The sequence below is a fragment of the Electrophorus electricus genome, chromosome 16 (assembly GCF_041902795.1).
Source record: "Electrophorus electricus isolate QZ-2024a chromosome 16, ASM4190279v1, whole genome shotgun sequence".
NCBI classification, from domain to species: Eukaryota; Metazoa; Chordata; class Actinopteri; order Gymnotiformes; family Gymnotidae; genus Electrophorus; species Electrophorus electricus.
In genome coordinates, this window is record NC_137512.1 from 6742048 (window position 1) to 6763380 (window position 21333).

General features: G+C 40.1%; 1 protein-coding gene across 1 annotated transcript; it reads left to right on the forward strand.

The window, feature by feature from the left end:
- Nucleotides 1–1060: 1060 nt before the first annotated feature.
- On the forward strand, nucleotides 1061–12670 carry mtnr1ab (melatonin receptor 1A b). The gene is made up of 2 exons (XM_027013025.3): nucleotides 1061–2804; nucleotides 11401–12670. Exons 1-2 carry the CDS (start codon nucleotides 2618–2620, stop codon nucleotides 12261–12263), a joined length of 1050 nt encoding a protein of 349 aa, XP_026868826.2. The 5' UTR covers nucleotides 1061–2617; the 3' UTR covers nucleotides 12264–12670.
- Nucleotides 12671–21333: the final 8663 nt, after the last annotated feature.

Sequence of the window (21333 nt, forward strand, 5' to 3'; positions counted from 1 at the left end):
TTTATATGGCCTGGTGTTCATTAGCTTGAATTATATGTCTATGTTGTCGGCACCAACCAAGTCACCTTTCCCTTAGATGGAGGTTTAAATGGGTTGACAAGCTGCGAGAGAAAATCTTCTTTAGACATCACTTTAAGTGATTCACCATGGCAACTATCAATCATCATGTTAACCATACACAAAACTATACAACACAAACGCTATACATTAAGCACAGGACAGCAAACCGTAGGTAAAAGTTAATGGTGTGGGTGGCTTGCTATTTTACACAGTGTTATTCAGTGCACGATGATGGCTGATATACCTTAGCAAGTAGGATTAAGATGAAAACTGCTCCAAAACGTTTTTATGACAAAATACTGAATTTTTGTAGCTGTGTTAGATAACAGAATCTTATGCTCCAGGATAGCAGGTTGCAATTATTGCTACTATTACAGTGCACTCTGTACTGGTGTCAAATGGATGTATTGGACTTAGCACTTTGCTCTTGTTAATTGAGAGAGAATTAGCAAAACATGTTTGCTGTTTAACCTTTTCACATTTATCAAGTAATTATATCAAGAAAACCTTATAAAAAAAATGGAATTGAGATGGATAATGCCATTCCTGGGATTTGCTGCATCCACTCTTCCAGTTTAAGCATCACAGCCTGCTTCTACATTCTCCAGTTCTTCTTTCAGTTAGTGGCATTTTTCCAAGTTCTCAAATTCCTTCAGCTGAATGTTTCCATCACCTGGAAACACTGCCACATCTATGACCACTGCTGTTTTCTTCATTTTGTCTCTTATATCAATGTTTTGTTGGTTTGCTTTTTCTTGTTTATTTTTGTTCATCTGTCTGGGGGTCCCACAGGACCTTAGCCTTGTCATTCTCCACCACCCTCCCATTTGGACTTGGGGTGTCCACCTCATATGACTAGAATATGTTCCTTACCAGGGGTGGATCTAGGATTATTCAAAATCAGGGACCACAAAGGGGCCATACTCAATACAGAAAGGCCAAGCATAATTTTGTACATTCATGCATCATTCTTTATTCAGTTTATACATATTTTTCCAATTATTCTTTGTTTGCTGTTACCTCTACAGCCTTATGCAAAAAGCAGAACACACATCATTGAACATACTTTGTAAATTGCCAATTAAAGCCCCTTAAATTCAGGAAAAACGTCTGGACTGGAAAATCACCAGACAACGCACAAAGCTGAGTAAAGCAATTCACTTTACTGTCCATATATGTCCAAATACTTGCACATTTTCAGCCAAAATCATGCCATATGCCAACTACAGCTAGGTAACAAATGAAAGAGTACACTAAGCGCTCCGGCAGGCATGAGAATGCACTACACAGCAAGCGCCCCAGACCTCCTCACTAGAGGGGGCATAAATTCAGACATTATTTCCTTTCATTTCTCATGCCATGCCATGGGTTCCTAATAAAGAAAGCCGTTCATTTCTGTTATCGTCATTATGCTGCTGTGCTTAATTTTTTGCTGACCTGGTGAAGGAGGGTTGGCGCTTTCCTGCTTTTGACCTCTGCTGGCTTCAGCTGGACACCGATGTTGTTGCTCTCTGCCTACTCACAGATGGGCTGACTAGGCATTCTTTTGGCAAAATGCAAATTACTAAACATTCACCTCATGGATAACGTTAGTCTTAATAAGATAGGTAATGTGCCATGGTAGACTGTTGTGTCTTAACACTAAAACATATATAAAGTGTGTTATGCCAGATATGTTACCTTCCAACAATGCATAGCTAGATAGCTAACACCAAACTATTTAGTGACAGTAGGTAAATACTCATTCAAATGTTAGCGGGACTTTCTAGGTAATGTGTTGTATCGCTGTGTTGCAGGACTCAAGAGGCAGGTGGTTCTCTCTTGAGTCCTGCTCCTCTCAAGGTTTCTTCAGTTTTGGCCAGAGAGTTTTTCTCTGGCTTGCTCATTAAGGATCTGAACCCATACATTCGTAAACTTGGTTAATACATGTGTTGTAAAAAGCGTTGTGTAAAATTGACTTGAGTTGTATTCTGTAAGTGAATATGGTACATTGTCCCTCCCAAAATGTCCTTTTTGTTTGTTTTATTGAAAACGCCTTTCACTTTAATTTAATAAATTTGTCAAATACATCATAAAATTACACACATCGGAATCAAGTCACTAAGCAGATTATCATCGAAATAAGGCCCGTTTCAACAAAATAATGATCTTAAATAACGAATAAACACAATGATAAACGACCGACTCTGCACATAAATATATCTAAGATTCGACATTAAGCAACACAATGTTGGGGTTGTGTGGTTTTATTCTCCTCCTCTGTGTGGCAGCGTTTCTGCAGTTTGAGGCGTCACGGTATATGAGAATGTAAATTGCCTCCGAATTATCACCCACCACCAAAATGATGTAAGTACAAAGCTATAAAAGTGTCCTCCCTTATGTCAGCGCTCAGCCTCAAAGCTCCATTTCGTCTGTGCGACCAAGCAGTGATTTATGAAGACAAAGACGAAGTTCTTTTTTTGCGCGCCTTTACAACGCGATGATACTAAAGTACAAAAACGGTACAATGGAGCTAAAACCTGCGACTAATTCTGAGGATTAGGAAAGGGAAGATAAAATGAAAATTAATGAAAGCCGATTAATGAACATTTCTTCTTTGAAGCCCTCTGAGTTCCCACTCAGTCGTCCTCCGTGGGTCTCTACAACTTTGGGCAGCGTTCTGATATTCACCATCATCATCGATATATTAGGTAACCTCCTCTTGATCCTCTCCGTGTACAGGAATAAGAAATTAAGAAACGCAGGTAAGTAATCTCTTAAATGAGAAAACAACATCTTTCTCTCAGTGACTGGGGGGAAATGATTAAAAGCCACTGCAATTGCCCGCTCGATTAAAAAGGACGTTTACCAGGGCAGGTGGGTTGTGGAGCGTCAACGCTCACACGCTCAAGAGAGGCAGAAATGCGATTTTGAATTGCGAGTAGTCATGTCATTTAGCCTAGTGTTGTTCAATACCGTTTTATAACCCGAAAAAAAGTACTTTTTTCTGTAAATGGTTGAATTTTAAATAACAGTTTAACCAACATTTGCGTATTGGAACAGCTCCCGCGCCTTATAGCAGATGTACAAAGTTGCCTAACCTTAGTAGATCTGTAATTTTTTAAAACATTATTTTTCCACCAAAAAAAAAAAAAAAAAAAGACTACGCAATCCATACTACCAGTACCTACACGGCTAAGCGATCAGGATTGACTTGCATACTAGACAATTCTAATAAGAATTTGAAATAAAAGTTCTTACGTCATATTGGTATAGCCTACTGAGGGAAGCGCGCAGGAAAGGATCGGCTATAGCCTACTTGCTTTGTGGGCCGGTTTCAATGGCCAAGCTGTGCCTGTAACAGGGCTTTCAAAGTTGCTGTGTATTTTCTACCACAAAAATTACATCGCCTGATCATACTAACCACTGTCTACTCTTTGTTCTTTAAAAAAAAAAAGAAGAAAGTTTAACGGAGATCATGCTTTACGAATAAAGCATGTACTCTAGATTATTGTAACGTTGAGCGGTAAGGAGGCGGACGCATGTGCGGAGAAGAGCGAGATTTAATAGGGGTAAATCCAGAATCAGAGTCGTTAGGGCAGTCCAGGGTCTAAGAACCGACACGGTGAGCACGGGGATACATGACAAACGAGGCAAGGGCTAAGATACACGAGTAACTACACACAAACAGCGAAGAGAACTAAACGCACGGAAGCACACAGGTTAAGCAGGCTATAGCAGACTAGGATAACACGAGTAAACGAAAGAACCATTAGAATAAACATACGTTCAACCATCAGTGAACAGCAGAACACCGGCCTCAAGACAGGGTTTAAATACATGAATTTAACAAGACTAGAAACGAGGGGCGGAGAAAACGAAACTACGGCATGGATCTAAGGTACACAAGACAGGGAAAATACGGAATAAGAGAGGGACTAATTATGACAGTTATGCATTCAAAGGACACTGAAACGTAATGTACGTTTACGTTAGGTAGAAGAGTAGATTTGAATAAATAAGCGTTAGGTCGAAGCTGATTTGAACAAATAAGCTTTTTACAAAGTATAGCCCTTTCTTGAAATGCCTATTTTATCACCAGACATTTATTAGTCACTCGGTGCTTCAAATCATTACAAATGCTGCATGTTTTTCTTACATAGTGCCTCTTCACTTCTCCAAGTTTGTTACATAATGCTGCTTTAACTGCCTTACTTAGTTCATGTGCAGCGTTTCTGGTAATTATTTCATTCAATTACATAGTGTGATCCTACCCAATTGGTCAGAATGAATCACCAATGCCATTTATATACTTGATTTTTACAATATGTTTGTAATGAATGTGCTGGCTCGAATGCCGATGGGCGTGGAACAGGACGCACAAACGCCCTCGATGAAGTGACACATTTATTAACAAAAGACACGAACAACAACGGTGGCACTCATATACATTAACGAAAGACAGACTATTGTAACACTGAACGAAGACTACACATATAGCGGCAGACTAACAACGACCAACACAGTACACCCACCACCAGAGATTTAAATAGACAAAGGACACAAGACATTAAACCCAGTGCAGGCGCGTACAATTACAAAAGGGAGTGGTTACAAATAAGGTGAACCCCCTACCATGTGACTCACGGGGGGAGCATCCCGTGACAATGTTACAAGATGCTATATTATTTTATTATTAGTTAATACTTAATTTATTGTTTTCATACTACTGATTACTACTGATTGTATGAATTATTTATATGAATTTAAAAGGTGGCACTCAAAACGTGATGCTGTGTTAGTGTATCTGCACAAAGAAAGCCTGTGTGGAATATGTGGTGTGGTATGACCTCCTGCTAAGCATGGAGCTACCGATTAGTGGGTTAGGTTAACTCTGTAATTGTTCTATTTGCTATAATGTGTGCTTCATTATGGTTTTATCTAGTGAATACATGTTCCATGTCCTATTGTGAAATCCACTGACTCACATGGAATATATGATGAGTTGCCTATTTCAAATACCTATACCATTTATAAAGTACAGTAGAGTCGTGGAACAGTCACAAACATGTAAACACAACCACAGTCCCCAAACTATACACGCATACACAAACAATTTGCTTTGCATTGCTCTTCAGTTGTTGAACACAAGAGCCTCCTCTTTCCCCTGATGTAGATAAACCAGTTCAGCACCGAGCCTGGATCTGCCATGACATCACTCTTTGCTTGGATTCTTCAGAGCAGGCACTCCCTACTGGTCCATGGGAGTCATTTTGTTGCACCCAGCATTACCTATGACACCGTACTGCCAGCATTACTCAGATCCAGCCATACGTGATGTTAATGCTGCCAGTGATGGATACTTCAATAGGTACATCATCTAAAGTGTGCATAGAAAGTATCATTCTCTTTCAAAGGGCTCAAATAGAGTTGACTATTGATTTTATTTTAGCTTTTATATTTTGAAGATGTCATATGGAGCCTGTCTTTATACTTCAATCTCTCTTCTTTCCACTCTCCTTTAGTGGCACTGCCTTGTCTTTGGCAGCCTTAGGCAGACTAATTTAGTGAAGACTACTGTTCATTCAAGTAGAACAATGTAGCACATTATGCATAAAGGCTGTGTGACAGAAGGGATGTTTCTTTTAGTAGATCTTATTTAGGTGGTTTGGGGCATAGAATGTTCCCTTGAGAATGCTTCATTTGAAAAATGACAGCAAAACATTTAATTTACATAGTGAGCTATCTAGAACAGAGAATTGTGGAGTTAATGATCATTTAACAAGTTAAGATTTGGGTTGTAATAAATGTATTTATTAATTTTTGGTTTGCTGTTGTAAATTATTATGTCACTAGATCTCAAATTCAGTGCCATAACACAATAAACAAATCAGTTGGAAGCACAATGATCCACTAATGTGTCATGCCATGTTATGAGGTAAAAAAAAAAGAAAGTCTTTAGTTTACACCAAAGGTCATGTCCTCAGTAATTTCCAGCATGGCCCTTAGCTTGCTTAGGGCATTCTTCCATAACCACAAGGCATGAACTGCTACTGAGGTTATTAATTGGTACACTGTGGCTTTGTGGGATTGTTTCACCTTTCTACTACTATGGCTCATGGCTCTGTTACTGCACTGCTTGTTAACTTATCAGTCTCTAAGCAACCAAGAAGCCTCCTAATACCAACAGAGAGGACAGCATTTAGAGTCTAAGGTACTCAGTTCCTGTGGTCTCTGAATATCTGTAAATCAAGACTGCTTTCTTTTGCAGAACATGACACAAGTGCTCACCAGAGCTTGCGTGGTATGTATAGCAGAGGCTGGTTTTATATTGTTGGACTCAAGCTTTGTTGGACATTAAAGTAGATGTGTTAAAAAATTATTAATGCTAAATACGTGGCAGTGGAGCCACTTTGGGGTCCAATGTGAACCACGTTTCAGCTATGATAGACGATTCAATATCAAATGCCACATCTTTACCCCCTAGAAAGTTTCACTAAGGTCTCCTCCTCTTCACAAAGATATTGTAGGCATGATATTCATGAATAAATGCTATTATTACAGTTTTATATTTGTCACCGGGGCCACAGAAAAAGGGGCCTGCATTATTGCAAAATATGACTCCTGTTGCTTTGTGTTTATGACAAATAATTTCACTCCACAAGATTGTACCTGCACATTCAACATGATTTCTCACTCCGCATTAACAGTACATACTTGTGTGATGACAAACCTTTTACATCGCAGCTCAATATACAAACCTAAGACAAATATTTATATCAAACGTAAACCTCATATATTATGCTACATTTGTCTTGGAAGTGGATCAGGATAAACACTCCATATCAAGATAATTATAAAGGTTTATAGGATCTACTGCTTGAGCAGTTGCGCATCCAACAAATTCGTCATACCAATGGAAAAAAGAAAGGTTCGGCATGCCTAATGCCTTGATTTAATACTTTCACATTTCAAACCGCTGTCATGTTAGTTCAGCTATCTATTCATATAGGTTTTTCAATAAATGTGAAGTCCCTGAAGCATGCTCAAAAGAGAAATGAAATTTAAAAAGAGCAGCTAGCAAAGAGTGTCCTGTGTTATGCAGGCCTACTCTTGCAGACTCTCATATGGAAAAAGCCGTATGATGAGATGAATAAGAGCTTTTCAGCAGCACATCAGCATGTTTGTCCCAAGCCAAGGATGATGCATTGGTGAATCAAGGACACAGAGAAATGAACAGAGTTGCACAGAACTTCATTTCCAGTCATGTGCTGAATTATATGGGCCGAGGGCTCTCGCTGCTGAGTGTTGTCTTTCGGGATAAAGCGAAGCCCTAGACTGAGGTGCCAACTCCTAGGTTCATGGCCCATGTGATAACACACATAGCAGAGGGAAGTGTAAATGCAGAGGGATCGCCCTCAGGCTGTTGAACAGGACTTTGCTATGAGTATCTTTTCTACATGGTTCCCATGCCAAGGACAGAGTTGGTTTACAGGTCTGTATGGTACGAGTGTAAGGTATGTCAATTTGGTAGGGATTGTAAATGGATGGAATTCCGTCGAACCTGAACTTGTCCGGGTCTGCTTGAACGGTACCTCAAGCACCTTCTGTGGTGTGTTAATCTTCAAAGAGTGATCTTGTCTGGTATTTATTTTTACCTTACGACAGCATATGAAAAAAGAGAATAGCTTTGACATTGTGTAGACATCATCTTCAAATTAATTAAAGATTTGTTTTCGATATCCTGTTGCCCAAGCTAAACAAAATAGCCCTAAGACCTGGATCACAAAACAATACAAAAGCATGAGTGGAGGGCTAGGAATCTCATAAAGGCAGAGTGAACATTCCAAATCCCATTTATTTGTCCAAGTCAGTATTTCCTTATCTGCTGCATACAGTGCTATCAGAGCTTGTCAGTGGGAAAGCTGGTAAATAATGAGATCTCACGCTGGCCTATGAAGAACTGAGACGTTCTGTCACAGATAAATACATTGAACATATTATAGGGTTGCTTGCTAATGGGAAAGCCCTCACAAGCTAGTCAGGTGGACATGAGCGATGTCAGTTGTTTTTATTTAGCGTGACATGATCTTTCCTGCTTTTTACCTGCCCACATCACACCTAAATGTATATGTTTTACTGTTTCTTTGTGCAATACATGCAATAATGGCCTTTATGGCACATAGTCATGCAACAGACAGAGCACTTCAGTGGAGAAAGCTAGGCCTATTTATCACCTGGGTACTCAGACAGCAACTTCTTACTTCGTGACATATAAATGATGGCAACGATGTCTACTGAGAATATCCAGGGCCACAGCAGCGGCACCCTGCTAGTAGCAGGTCTCCACTTTAACGTGTCCCTCTCCTTTCTTATCCCTCACACGCCTCTTACTTAAAGGTGGAACATATCAATGCAAAACCAGAAGAGCTATGGAGATGACATTGCTAGAAGAATTCTAGGCCCCGCATGTTCCCCCACATGGAGAGCTCTTCTGCGCTGATGATTGCCTCTAGCATTGCACCAACTCCACTACATTGTGAATGCGCGTACTCAGGCATTCCCAGAATCCTGCCACATGATCTTTTGTGGCGAGCAGAGTGACAACAGCATGACATGAGGGAAGAAAAAGGAATATCGTGTTCAGGTCAGACTGATGTTCCCTACATGACGACAAGCTCAGTCTGGCCAGAGAATGCTCACAAACACCATCACTTCACATTTACATCATTTTACATCAAAATGTAAATGCTGCAGTGTTTCAAATAAACATCAAATTGCTGCACATGGTTGTTGATTATAAATTAGGCTGGAAGCAGGAAGTTTGTAAACTCTATAAATTACCCTACTTTATGCATGAATGGCTAAGACATGATCTTATTCTCGCTAATTCATAATAAAATAAAAAGAAATACTTATTTAACAAACAGCACACACATTTTACATTGCCATTGGGAGACGTGGGTTCATTTATGGCAGGTGCATGCAGTGAAACTTAAATAAAACCAAGCAACACATACAGAGCAAAGCAATGAACACTTGAAATAAAGGAAAATAGAATGGCAGGGATCTGTGAACGGCGAGGCACAAGTCCAATTGAGATTCTGTGAGACCACACGCTTAAGAGTACTGTTTGATTGGGCTGATACCTAGAGATGGGTACTAATATTCAGGGAAGGTGGAACACCAAGGCCGTGCAGTTGTGACAGGATCCATGACAAATCAACGTCACTGATAGAAAATGTATGAAAATAATCTCTTTAGGAGAGGGGAAGTCAGTGGCCGGTTTCAGTCAGTTCAGGCATGCTTTGGCCTGCTCTGCCCTAGAGGGGACAATTTCAGTTACCTGCTTTTCACGAGAGTAATCTGCTGCAATTAGCGAGATACGAAAAGAGATTTTTATAATAAAAACTCTCAAAGCAAACAAGGCAAGCCTCCATCAGACCAGTCAAGCAGATAGTTCGCAACAGAAGGAAATTCAGCACTGTTGCCGCTCTGCCTAAGAGTGGGTGTCCTTAAAAGAGCAGCACGTGTGACTGCTGTAGACTCAACAAGCGGCAAAGATGGGAGGAGAGCATTCTGGCAACCTCCTTGGAGGGACCCAACCTGCACATACAACATTGCACCCACAGGCACCACGGATGCACCCAACAACAAACAGACACGCCTAGAGACACACACAAAAAGGCGCCTTGACCCGATGCCCACTGAGAGCGTAGCCGCTGGAAGCGTCTCCTTGGCCCTACTAGTCATGCAGGGGGGCACGTCTGCCCCGCCTCCAAACATGCTACTCCCCTTAATGGTCCTCCCTTCTCCAGCTGCGTTAGGAGCACCCCAGAGGCAGTCTTTGGAATGTGGCAGCTATAATCCTCACTCATACTAGAATGAGAGATCACATTACGTCGATCCTCAGATCCCTTCACTGGCTACCCATACTTTTCAGAACTGTTTATAAGATGATAATAATTCTTTAAATTGTCTTGCCCTTATTTGTGTTAGTAGATATTAATTTTATTTGTATCTTTTACTTTAAAAGGTGCTATAAATAAAATGTATTTATATATTTATTATAGATAATATCTACACATAAAAAACTCTGAGGAAGAATAGTGTTCAGTGGGAGGTTGCCACAAAAAACCCCACCGCTCACCAAGAAACATTGCTCTCCAAGTTTGCCAAAGGCCGCCTACATATACCACATTAATGCCAAAACAGTGTTCTGTGGACAGATAAGACAAAAGTTGAATATTTTACTTAATGTACACAGGGCATATGTCTGTCAACAAAAACCTGGTGTCACGCAGCATCCAAAACATTCAAATAAACAATGACTCAAGCAAACAGAATTTTACATTGGCCAAATCAGAGTCCAGATTTCAGTCCCAATGAAATGCTGTCACATGATCGGAAGCTGGCCATCTAAGCAGGACATCCCAAAATTATACATGGATTGAACATTTTGTACACAGGAATTTACTGAAACACCTCACTACTGTCATGCAGGATTGATCCGCAACTGCAGAAGGACTGACTGTTGCTAATAAAGGAAGCCAGTACTAGTGATTACCAGCCTGCAGAGTTTCGTTCCAGCCCTAATCTTACACCTCATCCAGTAAATCAAATCCTTCAGTAGCTTATTCATGTTCTTAATATTAGAGGTGAAATTCGGTACCATGACAAGGCTCAGAAGTTTAAAAAAGTTCTTCACAGGAGAATTAAGTATCATGTGACAATAGCAGGTGACACCTAAATCCTTTTAATAGAGAAAGCAGCTGACTTACTTAGAAAAGACATGACTTAATTAGATGAATAAAGGTCAGGATATTAAAATACAGGTTAGGAAGACAGGACATTCATGTCTAAACCTTATGCTTTAAAGATGTCAGGAGGAATGAAAAGTTTCTTTTCATTTAGTACTTTTATTTTTTGTGACTCATGCTGTCACCGCTCCTCTCTTGTACATTTTGGTCTGCAGGCTGGTGTGCCTGTCTGCTTTTATGACTCACTGATGACTAAAAACATTTCCCCTCATCTAATTTCCTCATCTTTGTGTTTTTACATCTTTGTGTAAAAAAGAAAAATGTTAGGTGCAATATGTCGAGGCTCTCTGCAAAACCTTTGTCTAAGACAGAATGTAAAAATGTTAGTTGTTATTTCAAGTTGTGAGCATTTTTGTTTTATAGTCTTTGGCAATTTCCTGGTGTGTTACATGGTTGAGACTGTCATTAAATTGTCTCTTTTTTTGGCATAGTCATTATACATTTTTGGTACCATGATTACCTTCACATGCTTTAATTCTTTTGTGACTATAAATGTCTAATCATAAAGGAAAGCTGAGAATGTGCTGTGGTTGCTTTACAGGGAACACATTTGTGGTGAGCCTGGCAGTAGCAGACCTACTGGTGGCCATCTACCCCTATCCCCTGGTACTGACATCCATTTTCCATAACGGATGGAACTTGGGCTTTGTCCACTGCCAAGTCAGTGGCTTCCTGATGGGCCTGAGTGTCGTTGGCTCCATATTCAACATCACGGCCATCGCCATCAACCGCTACTGTTACATTTGCCACAGCCTCAAGTACAGCAAGCTCTACTGCAAAAAAAACTCCCTGTGCTATGTCCTTCTTATCTGGATACTAACTGTGGTTGCTATAGTGCCAAACTTCTATGTGGACTCACTGCAGTACGACCCCCGGGTGTACTCTTGCACATTCACGCAGTCTGCCAGCTCGGCCTACACCATAGCAGTGGTCTCCTTCCATTTCCTACTTCCCATCCTGATTGTCACCTACTGCTACCTGAGGATCTGGATTTTGGTCATCCAGGTGCGGAAACGCGTCAAACCTGAGCTCCGGCCCAAGATCACGCCACACGACATCAGGAACTTCGTCACCATGTTCGTGGTATTTGTACTCTTCGCCGTTTGCTGGGCACCGCTCAACTTCATCGGCCTGGCTGTCGCTGCAGACCCAGAACGAGTGGCACCACTCATCCCTGAGTGGCTCTTTGTATCCAGTTACTTCGTGGCCTACTTCAACAGCTGCCTTAATGCCATAATCTATGGGCTGCTCAATCAGAACTTCCGGCGAGAGTACAAAAGGATCATTGTTTCGTTTTGCACTGCTAAGGTGGTCTTCCCAGAGAGCTCCAATGAGGTCGTAGACAGAAACAAAAGCAAGCCATCCCTTTTATTGACAAACAACCAAAAAATTGAGTCAGTGTAAACACTCAAAGTTACTGTGGGACACTGTGAGCAAGGAATATACCAAATATCCATCTCAGACATTTTATAGATAACATTCAACAGTTGTGAATCAATCCATTATCTTACCCAACTCCTCAAATGTTGAAGCTTGGGCAGTATATAAACTCCAAAGGTGTGAATCTCTTTTCAGATTCCAGTACGCAAGGCAGTCCCATAGACTTCAAGCTCTACTACATCTAAGTTCAATGCTGATGGCAGAAAATAACCCAATCTGTTCAAAATGTTTGAAGTCTATATATAAATATCAAAAATTATGCGACAGTGCCATGACTTAAGATTGTTCATCCATCTGGAAATCGAGATTCATCCATAGGTTCAATATCACTTAAAGGTCAAATTATGGATCACTTTAAATGCATTACTTCAAAGTTAAACAGTAGGGTGTTTGTTTTTATGTAAAATTAAAAGTTATGTAAAATTAAAAATTAAAAGTTTAGATTTAATATATTAAAAATACAGGACCCACAATAGGAACGCAATACAACAAAAGTCCATATACTTTTCACTACTAAGATTCAAATTTTTTTTTTTTTCAATATTTTGTATGTCCATCTTTATTTTGATGACAGACCCAGTTCTCCTCACCATGGAGGATACCAGAGTTGCACACATTTCTGATGAGATGTTCATTTTGTTCATTTGCTCTATGGTGAAGGGGTGGTGTTGCTCCACCTTTCATTTGTAAATACTCAAAAGGTGTTCTGTTAGATTAAAGTCAGGCAGCATACTTGGGCAGGTGATAGTTTTCACTTTTTTCTTCTTTATAAGAAAACTTCTGTGTGATTCTGGCAATGAATTTTGTATTATTATCATGCTGGAATATTCCTCTTCTGCCAAGCTTCTGGTGACTGCGAGTCATCTGTCAGGCAGTACTTTGGTATCTACAGGCATTCATTGTGCCATCTATAAATGTCATCTCCACAACACCTTTTGCAAAAAACTAGCTATGCTAGCTAACTACTTGGAACATGCTAGTAGCTAAAGTTACACATACTAGCTAGCTAAAAGTTGTTGTTTTTTTTTTATCTTGACAACACAAATTAAATTAAATCCATGTAGCAATTAGGTATTCAAGTTTCAAGTTTGGTTTATTTGTCACGTACATAGTCATACACAGTATACCTCGCAGTGAAATGGTTTGAGAGTGCTCTGTCCAAACTGAGGAAAAAAACAGGGCTGGATAAGGAAATGGGATGGGTGGGGTCCTTCACAATTCTCCTGGCCTTGGTCTGGCAGCTCTTGTAATAGATGGTCTGCGGGTCAGGAAGTTCCATATGAGTGATGCGCTCTCCTGAATGCACCACCCTCTGGAGTGCTTGTCTGTCCTGTTTGGTGCTGTTCCCAAACCTGACTGTGATGTTCCCCGTGAGGATGCTCTCGATAGTGCAGGTGTAGAAGTTCCGCAGTACCTTGGAGGGCAGTCTGAAGTCTCTTAAGCGTCTGAGGTGGTAAAGACGCTGACGAGCCTTCTTTGCCAGGGAGTTGGTGTGGCAGGACCAGGACAGGTCCTGCGAGATGTGAACTCCAAGGTACCTGAAACTGTCTACTCTCTCCACCGTAGTTTCTTTGATCCTCACAGGTTGGTAATGCCACTCCTGATTCTTGCTGCAGTCCACAATCAGCTCCTTTGACTTGCTGATGTTTAGGAAGAGATTATTTCCCTGGCACCAGTTTTCCAGGTGTTTAATCTCCTCCAGGTAGGCCCTCTCATCATTGCCCGAGATCAGGCCCATGACGACGGTATCGTCAGTAAACTTGACAATGACGGTGGAGCTGGAAGTGGCTGCGCAGTTGTAGGTGTACAGTGAGTAGAGCAGGGGGCTTAGAGCACAACCCTGAAGAGCTCCAGTGCTGAGGGTGAGGGTGGATGAGACACAGTTGCCCACCCGTGCTGATTGTGGTCTGTCTGTTAGGAAGTTGGAGATCCAGTCGCACAGGGATGTATGCAGTCCTAGATCCTCCAACTTAGTAGTGAGTAGGGAGGGGATGATAGTGTTAAATGCTGAACTGTAGTTGACAAACAGCATTTTAACATAATTACCCCTCCCTTTGTCCAGGTGGGTCAGTGTGGTGTGGAGCAGATGTGCAATTGCATCATCAGTGGAGCGGTTGTGGTGGTATGCAAACTGCAGTGGGTCCATGGAGGTTGGCAGTGAAGAGGTGATGAAGTCTCTGACCAGCTTTTCAAAGCACTTCATCACGACTGATGTGAGGGCAACAGAGTGGTAGTCATTGAGGCCAGAGGGTCAAGGTTTCTTTGGGACAGGGATGACGGTGGATCGCTTGAAGCTGGATGGGACGGTACCGAGCGTCAAGGAGAGATTGAAGATGTCGGTGAATACCGGGGCTAGCTGGTCTGCGCAGGCTTTGAGGACTCTCCCGCAGATACCGTCTGGTCCCACTGCCTTCCTGGTATTCACTATTTTAAACAACCTCCTCACGTCACTCTCCATGATGAGGAGAGGGTGCTGTTCTATGGTGGGCTCCGCGCATGCGCTGTTGACTGTTGGCTGTGCCGATAGCACCATTGCCGTTGTTAGCGCTAGCGCTGTTTGCATTAGCGCTGCTAGATGTACCCTAGAAGCGAGTGAAGAACGTGTTTAGCTCATTCGCAAGAGACTCATCCGCACTCATCAGTCCAGAGGGTGGGCTCCTATAGTCCGTGATCATCCGTAGTCCCTGCCACAGGGATCTAGAGCCACTCTGCTGGAACTGTGTCTCTAGTTTCGTCCCGTAGCGCTGTTTCGCCTCCCTCACCGCCCTGCGCAGATCTCCATCTTGTTGAACCCCACTCTTCAGCTCACTTCATATATCTTCAGTGGTGTTTTATGTCAGCAGTCTTCTGTTATGAATCTTTGTTAATCTGGAAGTTCCAACAGCACCAAGCCTCATATTAATATCAGAACTTGATCTGATATATTTATTTCAGATTTCAGTCTGATATTGAATCAGTGATGTAATTTATTTAACACAATTTTTAGGGCATTTGAAAGAAAAACAGCCCCACAACATCACACATCCACTACCATACATTACAGTGAGAATGGGGTTCTTTTCTGCATAACCATTTTACACCAAAACCTCCCTCTGGAGGTTTTTTGCCAAAAAACTGTTATTTCTGTCTCATCTGCCCATAGAGCACAGTTTCAGGCTCCAGAGATTACATTTTTTGTGTCTTCATGACACCAGAGGATATGTCAAATAGCTTGCTGTCATGAAGCAGGCACCTAAATGTAGTTTTAGAGAACTGGTGATGCAACCAGCTTCTACAATTGTGCAGCTATGGTCCATGGCAAATAATTTGTCTCTCAAATGATCCTTCTTACTGTGCAGGGACTCCATATACTTTTGGAAGTAAGGTGATGTATATTTTTTAAGTCTTGAGCAAAAGGTCATAGACCTCCCTATCTTAGAAATTGAGTTTTAAAATGTGAATTTCAGTGCAGATGACACTTCAGAAAGATAATGTCTGGGGCTTAATTCATTCACTGACACCTTCATGACTCCACAGACTTAATTTGTATTACACTGACCAAAGTAAGAGCCATATCAAATGTCTACATGAAATGTGCATACGGAGAAAATACAAGAATCCCTCTCTACATGGACATATTCATATATTAATGCCAATTCTTAGAGAATAAGGCCATAGCTGAGAGACACCATGAACAAAAGTTTGCACTGCCATCTTACTCAGAGAACAGCTTTTTGGACCAGCTTGCTTTGCTTTACAACCAATGGAAGAAAAAAGAACCAATCAGATCTGCTAGCACTGTTTTATAGGATTTAGTTTTGACATAAGTGGTGTTATCAAGGAAGCCAAACAATTATCAACTCATGAGATCATGTTACAACAAATGAGTTTCCTTTGAACGGAGGGGAAAAAAGCAACCTCCAAAGTCCAGAATGTTTCCTACACAAAATGTATCTGGTTACAAACAAAATAAGACCATATTTTACAGATGTAGCCACTGAAGAATTACCTTCAGTATATGATTTCTGAAATTCACAGCACAGCATAAACTCTCAGAAGGTTTCTAATTATGTTTTAATCTAATATGTAACTGATATTTAAAAAAATGAAAAACCCAGGTTAAAAAGACACACCTTTCTATCGGTCATTGGACTGAGCGTGTCATGGGATCGACCCTGCACCATCATTCTCTGCCTGGCCATAACAGCATCTTCCAGAATGGCTCTGCTCAACCAACAAGGAAAATCTGAAAATTAACTTATTTTGACAAATTGGAGTCTGAATATTTTAAAGAATAAATGGAATCAGTATGAAATGTGAGGATGGGAATAAGAACTAGGGGCCTAACTATTGGGGTAGTCTAGCACTGTATACACACTGGACACACTGTTTAAATGTATTTGTGTGAAAGCAGATTCAGCACTGTATCAAGGCTTTAACTCTACTATGTTCACACATGCATGCTGAGCTCACAGCCCACCCACTGGTATTCTACTCTAGAGGCTGCAGTAAAATGAAAAGTCATGCTTCCTTTTGGATCAGTTGCTGTGAAATACTGCAATTTCTTGATTGTTGAAAAAAAACTGGGTAATCTGGGTGGGTAATTTAATTATTTACAGTTAGTGCATGTGGAGAGGTGCAGAATGTATATAGTAGATATAAAAAATCTATGGCAAGATAAATAAATGCATAAAAATGAAACCCTGGCTACAGGGTTACAGAATGCTATTCAATCTTCTAAAACCATGAGACCAAAATTTGGCCATAATAGCAAAACATTTGTTTAATTTAACGCCCCCCCCCCCCCCAAAAAAAAGTGCATTGCCAGAATGCGGTGAAGCACTCTGGTAAGACCACCATGGTGAGGCAGGATCTGACAGGATACACCAAACAGATCGAGTCTTACCAAAAAAAAACACTCAAAACAGCCAGTAGATGTGCCGTAGTTTATAAGTACTATAAACAACAATACATATACGATATTCTTTTGGACGCTTGTTTTGCAGATCACTTATTTAAATGATGGACTGCAACGGTTATTAGATGATCCCCATGAAAGGCCACAGAATACAGTTTATATTCCCCAACTATAAAGGAATCCAGCAAATTAACCCAATTCTCCTGTCACAGAGACTGATCTGGTGATGGAGGGAGATCTAGTGACCTCTGCACTGCATGTCACTGTAGTTGTACAGTAGTATGTGCTTGCTTATTCTTGCCTTTCACCAGTGCTGGGTACCAGCCTCAGCTCTTGATGCTCTGCTCGGCTTACCATCTGTGCAGGATTACAAACCTCCAAAATTCTAGTGCAGAGCCTGGAGCGCTAATTGCCATATAGAAACATTTATATAGTTTATGTGTTACAGGTCCATAAAGGAGAGTTTGGTGGCACAAATCATAACTTTTGAGTGACTGTGACATCTTTGAATGTAAAATACCGAATTACACCACAAAACAGAAAGAAAACGCACCAGCTTTACGTGTGAAACAATGCATCTGGTCGAGTCTCAACGCCTAAGTGAATAAGGCCTATCCAAAGGTTTTTCTCGCTGTTTCTAATGTTCATCAGAAGTAAAGACATTGCATAATGCCTAATCTTTGCCCATAAATTATTTAAAATATGGTGGTACCTTACAAGAAAAAAAAGGAAACAGTTACATATGAACAACAAAAATAAAACATGTTCGTAGCTAAAGCCACATACGGTTTGGACAATGCTACAGATGTTAAATACAAAGTATATTAAAATGTGTTTCTTTGTTACAACATTAGAATTGTTATGGAATAATTATTAAATTAATTTGGTAGGATTTTCTCTTCAAATTAAGTTGATTGTGTTTTGTTATTATGAACAATGTTTCTCAGTTACTAAAAATGACTCTGGTGCTAAAGCCATGTAGAGTGTTTTTTTCCATATTTCGTCATTTTTCATTTTTTGTGTAATTTTATTGTTATAGCACCTTTTTAAACATGTTTACAAAGTGATTCAATTGATTAAGGTAAATATTAAATATGTAACAAAATAGAAGAAGAAAAAAGAAAGGAAGATTTGGATATGTATATCTGTCAAGCCTGAATTTTACACTTTTTTATTGAAATTATATTTACATTTGCAGCACATTTTGGGAGCATTTGTAATATACACAATATATTACACAATATACACATATATACATAGTTCTCCTATTCCTGATTAACAGTTGAACAATAGCATGACCAAAAACATGTCTAGTGAGGGTAGTATTGATATAATTGTTCTACTGTGTGGAGTCCTGTATAAATACATCACAATGAGCAATTCCAGGACTTCAACTTGCCCGCTTTTTGTTAGCAGTTTTATTAAATGGCCTTGCCAAATTATGTTCTGAAAGGCCAGAAAGGTTTCTTCTGTCTTCTGTCCTTCTTTTTTGCAGATAAATTATAGCAAAGTGTTACCAATCATTCTTGACAGCCTTTAATCAGAAACCATGGAAACAGGGTGTCAGTAGAACAATGTATTTCATTTGTGATCACAATGGTTAAAGTATCTATATTTTCTCTGCTGCCTCAGTATAAAAACATATCAATTACCTTATAATGTTCTAATGTCTCCTATGTCTATTTACAGAAATGATCACCGTAACTCTTACAGTGTCCTTGGAAAGGTTTATGTTTTTTTTGGAAAATGTTTCTTTGGAAAAGTACATTTTTTGCTGCTCCACAGTTCATGTCAAAGACCAGTCCAAAGTCCTGAACTGCTGCCCCTTTTCGTCAGCCCTTTTTATCCACCATCTTTTAAAAGTACCATGGTTTACGCCATTCCTCATCCTCCTCTACTTAATTTTTGCAAGGGACATTTTTTTTGCACTTGTACTTTCCTTTGGATGTATGTAACATTTTCTGAAGATGAAAACATTTATGCCTCTAATGCCTCTCATATCCTCCTTCCACTCATCGGCTGCATGTTTCTGAAGTAAGACAAGGACATTAAGCCAAACAGGCTACTTTGCTACCAATTTTGGCTGAACCTTAAGGGATATTAGTGGTGTATTAAACATTCTGACACCCACAATATGTTGTGAATTAAAATGTTGCATCATGCAGCTTCTCTAAGTGTCTTTTCCCAAAACAGCACTCAAAAGAAAGGCACTGGTTGTAAGGATAATGGCTGAATGTTAAATGAAGACTATTATCCTACAAAGTAAATGTCAGCATCTGTCATTGTTTTGTTCTCTGAAAGTGTAATGAAAACACATCTATGAAAGCACATAGTACACTTGGCAAATACATTTACTACAAAATTCCAGTCAAAAAAAGATTCTTTTTTTAACTATAATTTTCACAACACAAATAATCTGAAGGACTCAAAGATCCACTGTTTTTCTTGTGCTTGTTCTTTCGAACACACAAATGTAATAGTAACTGTGTCCAAGACTCCGGCCTGCGTGGGATGAATTTCACGATTGTGCCAACTAACAGTTTTTGCCGCTAAGCTGAAAGCAGATCAGACACCACAATCACAACAGTAACCTTCTCCAGAGAATGTTCTATTTTTAGACACTGGAAGAGGAGAAGACCACTAATGAATGCAAGCAAATGGTTTTGATGAAGACACTTGCAACTCATATTCTGAGTTCAAATGCAGGTTTTCCAGAACCATAAATATGCTAAATATGTTGACCATCTAATAAACACAACACAAGCATGAGTATAGTGATGATCCATATATCTAATAAGGCACATGGACATGATGAACAGGGCTAAATCAATACATTATTCTCCGTTTAGAAGTCAACAACCTTCCCAGTCATCTCAGCAATAAAATGTGATAATATCACATAGGTTGAAAATGACATTGTGCAGTGCTTTTAAATTGAACTGAATGTGGGTATGAGTGTTGTAGAAATGGCAATCCAACTTACCTTCAGTGAGGTTATTTCTGGATGAAGTGACCTGGATTCTAACTTTTTATTATAATTTGTCAATAGATTACTAAAATTAACATATCCTTATCCAAGGACATTGTTCTCTAATACCCTAGGATTCTTGTGGCATAATTCTCCCCATTGCGGCCAAGTGTATGCAGACACAGCACAACATAGTGGTTAGGGTGTGGCAGTATCTGAAAGAAATTGATTTTGTTGACCAGGACTGAATTATGAAGACTTGATTGCAGGAATTTTGACTTCCAAGAAGCTGGTCCACCTCAGCTATAATATAACAGTGAGACCTCTAGGACCTCAGAAGAGATCAGGAAATATGCAGTGTGCAGGATGAGGACTTCCAGTGCGGTTTACGGTGCGTCAGCATCACCATGGGTAGTTTTAGTCATAAGAGCTCTGCTTTTAATCAGTGAAGTGCTACACTACCTCACCTGGTAGAGGTGCTAGTGCAAAGTTCTAGGAACATGAAGGACATGAGTTTGGTTCCCAAAAAGAGTGTACACCATCGTGCTGGTTAAATAAATGAAAGTCACACTGGATAAGGATGTCTGCTGTAAATGTAATTGTTTTAACACTTCAGTGCTGCTTCATTTTGTAGCATTGGTGCCAGGTCTCGGGTGACCTTCCAAACACACACAATGTAACCTTATCTAGTTCAAGAGTCAATGCTAATACCTATGTACACAATCCAATGGTAAACATACATGCAAATACTGATTTTTAAAATTAGTGTATGATTAGTATTTATTTAAGTATTTTTAGAACTTAAAGGTCTTTCAGTCAGCCAGGGGAAGTTTGTTCCATCACCTGGGTGTGAAGTAGTGTTTGTCCTTTAAACCTCATTCATGGTATGGCTAATATACTTAAAAGCCCAGCCACTTTTCAGATGAGATTGCAACTGGGTCACGAAGACCACATCTACCTGAGCCATGTTCTTAGAGGTGGGACGCCATGACAACACATCTTGAAGTGCCAAACTGGATTGAGATCAGCAGCACCAAAGATGGCTTTAAATGTAAAGCCAGTGGTGAAATTTCCAAGAATGAGATTTATTCTGGAGAATAAAATCCACACAGAATTAATGCATAATCAGTAATGTGATGTGCTTCCAAGAATGGTGAATTAACAAGCAT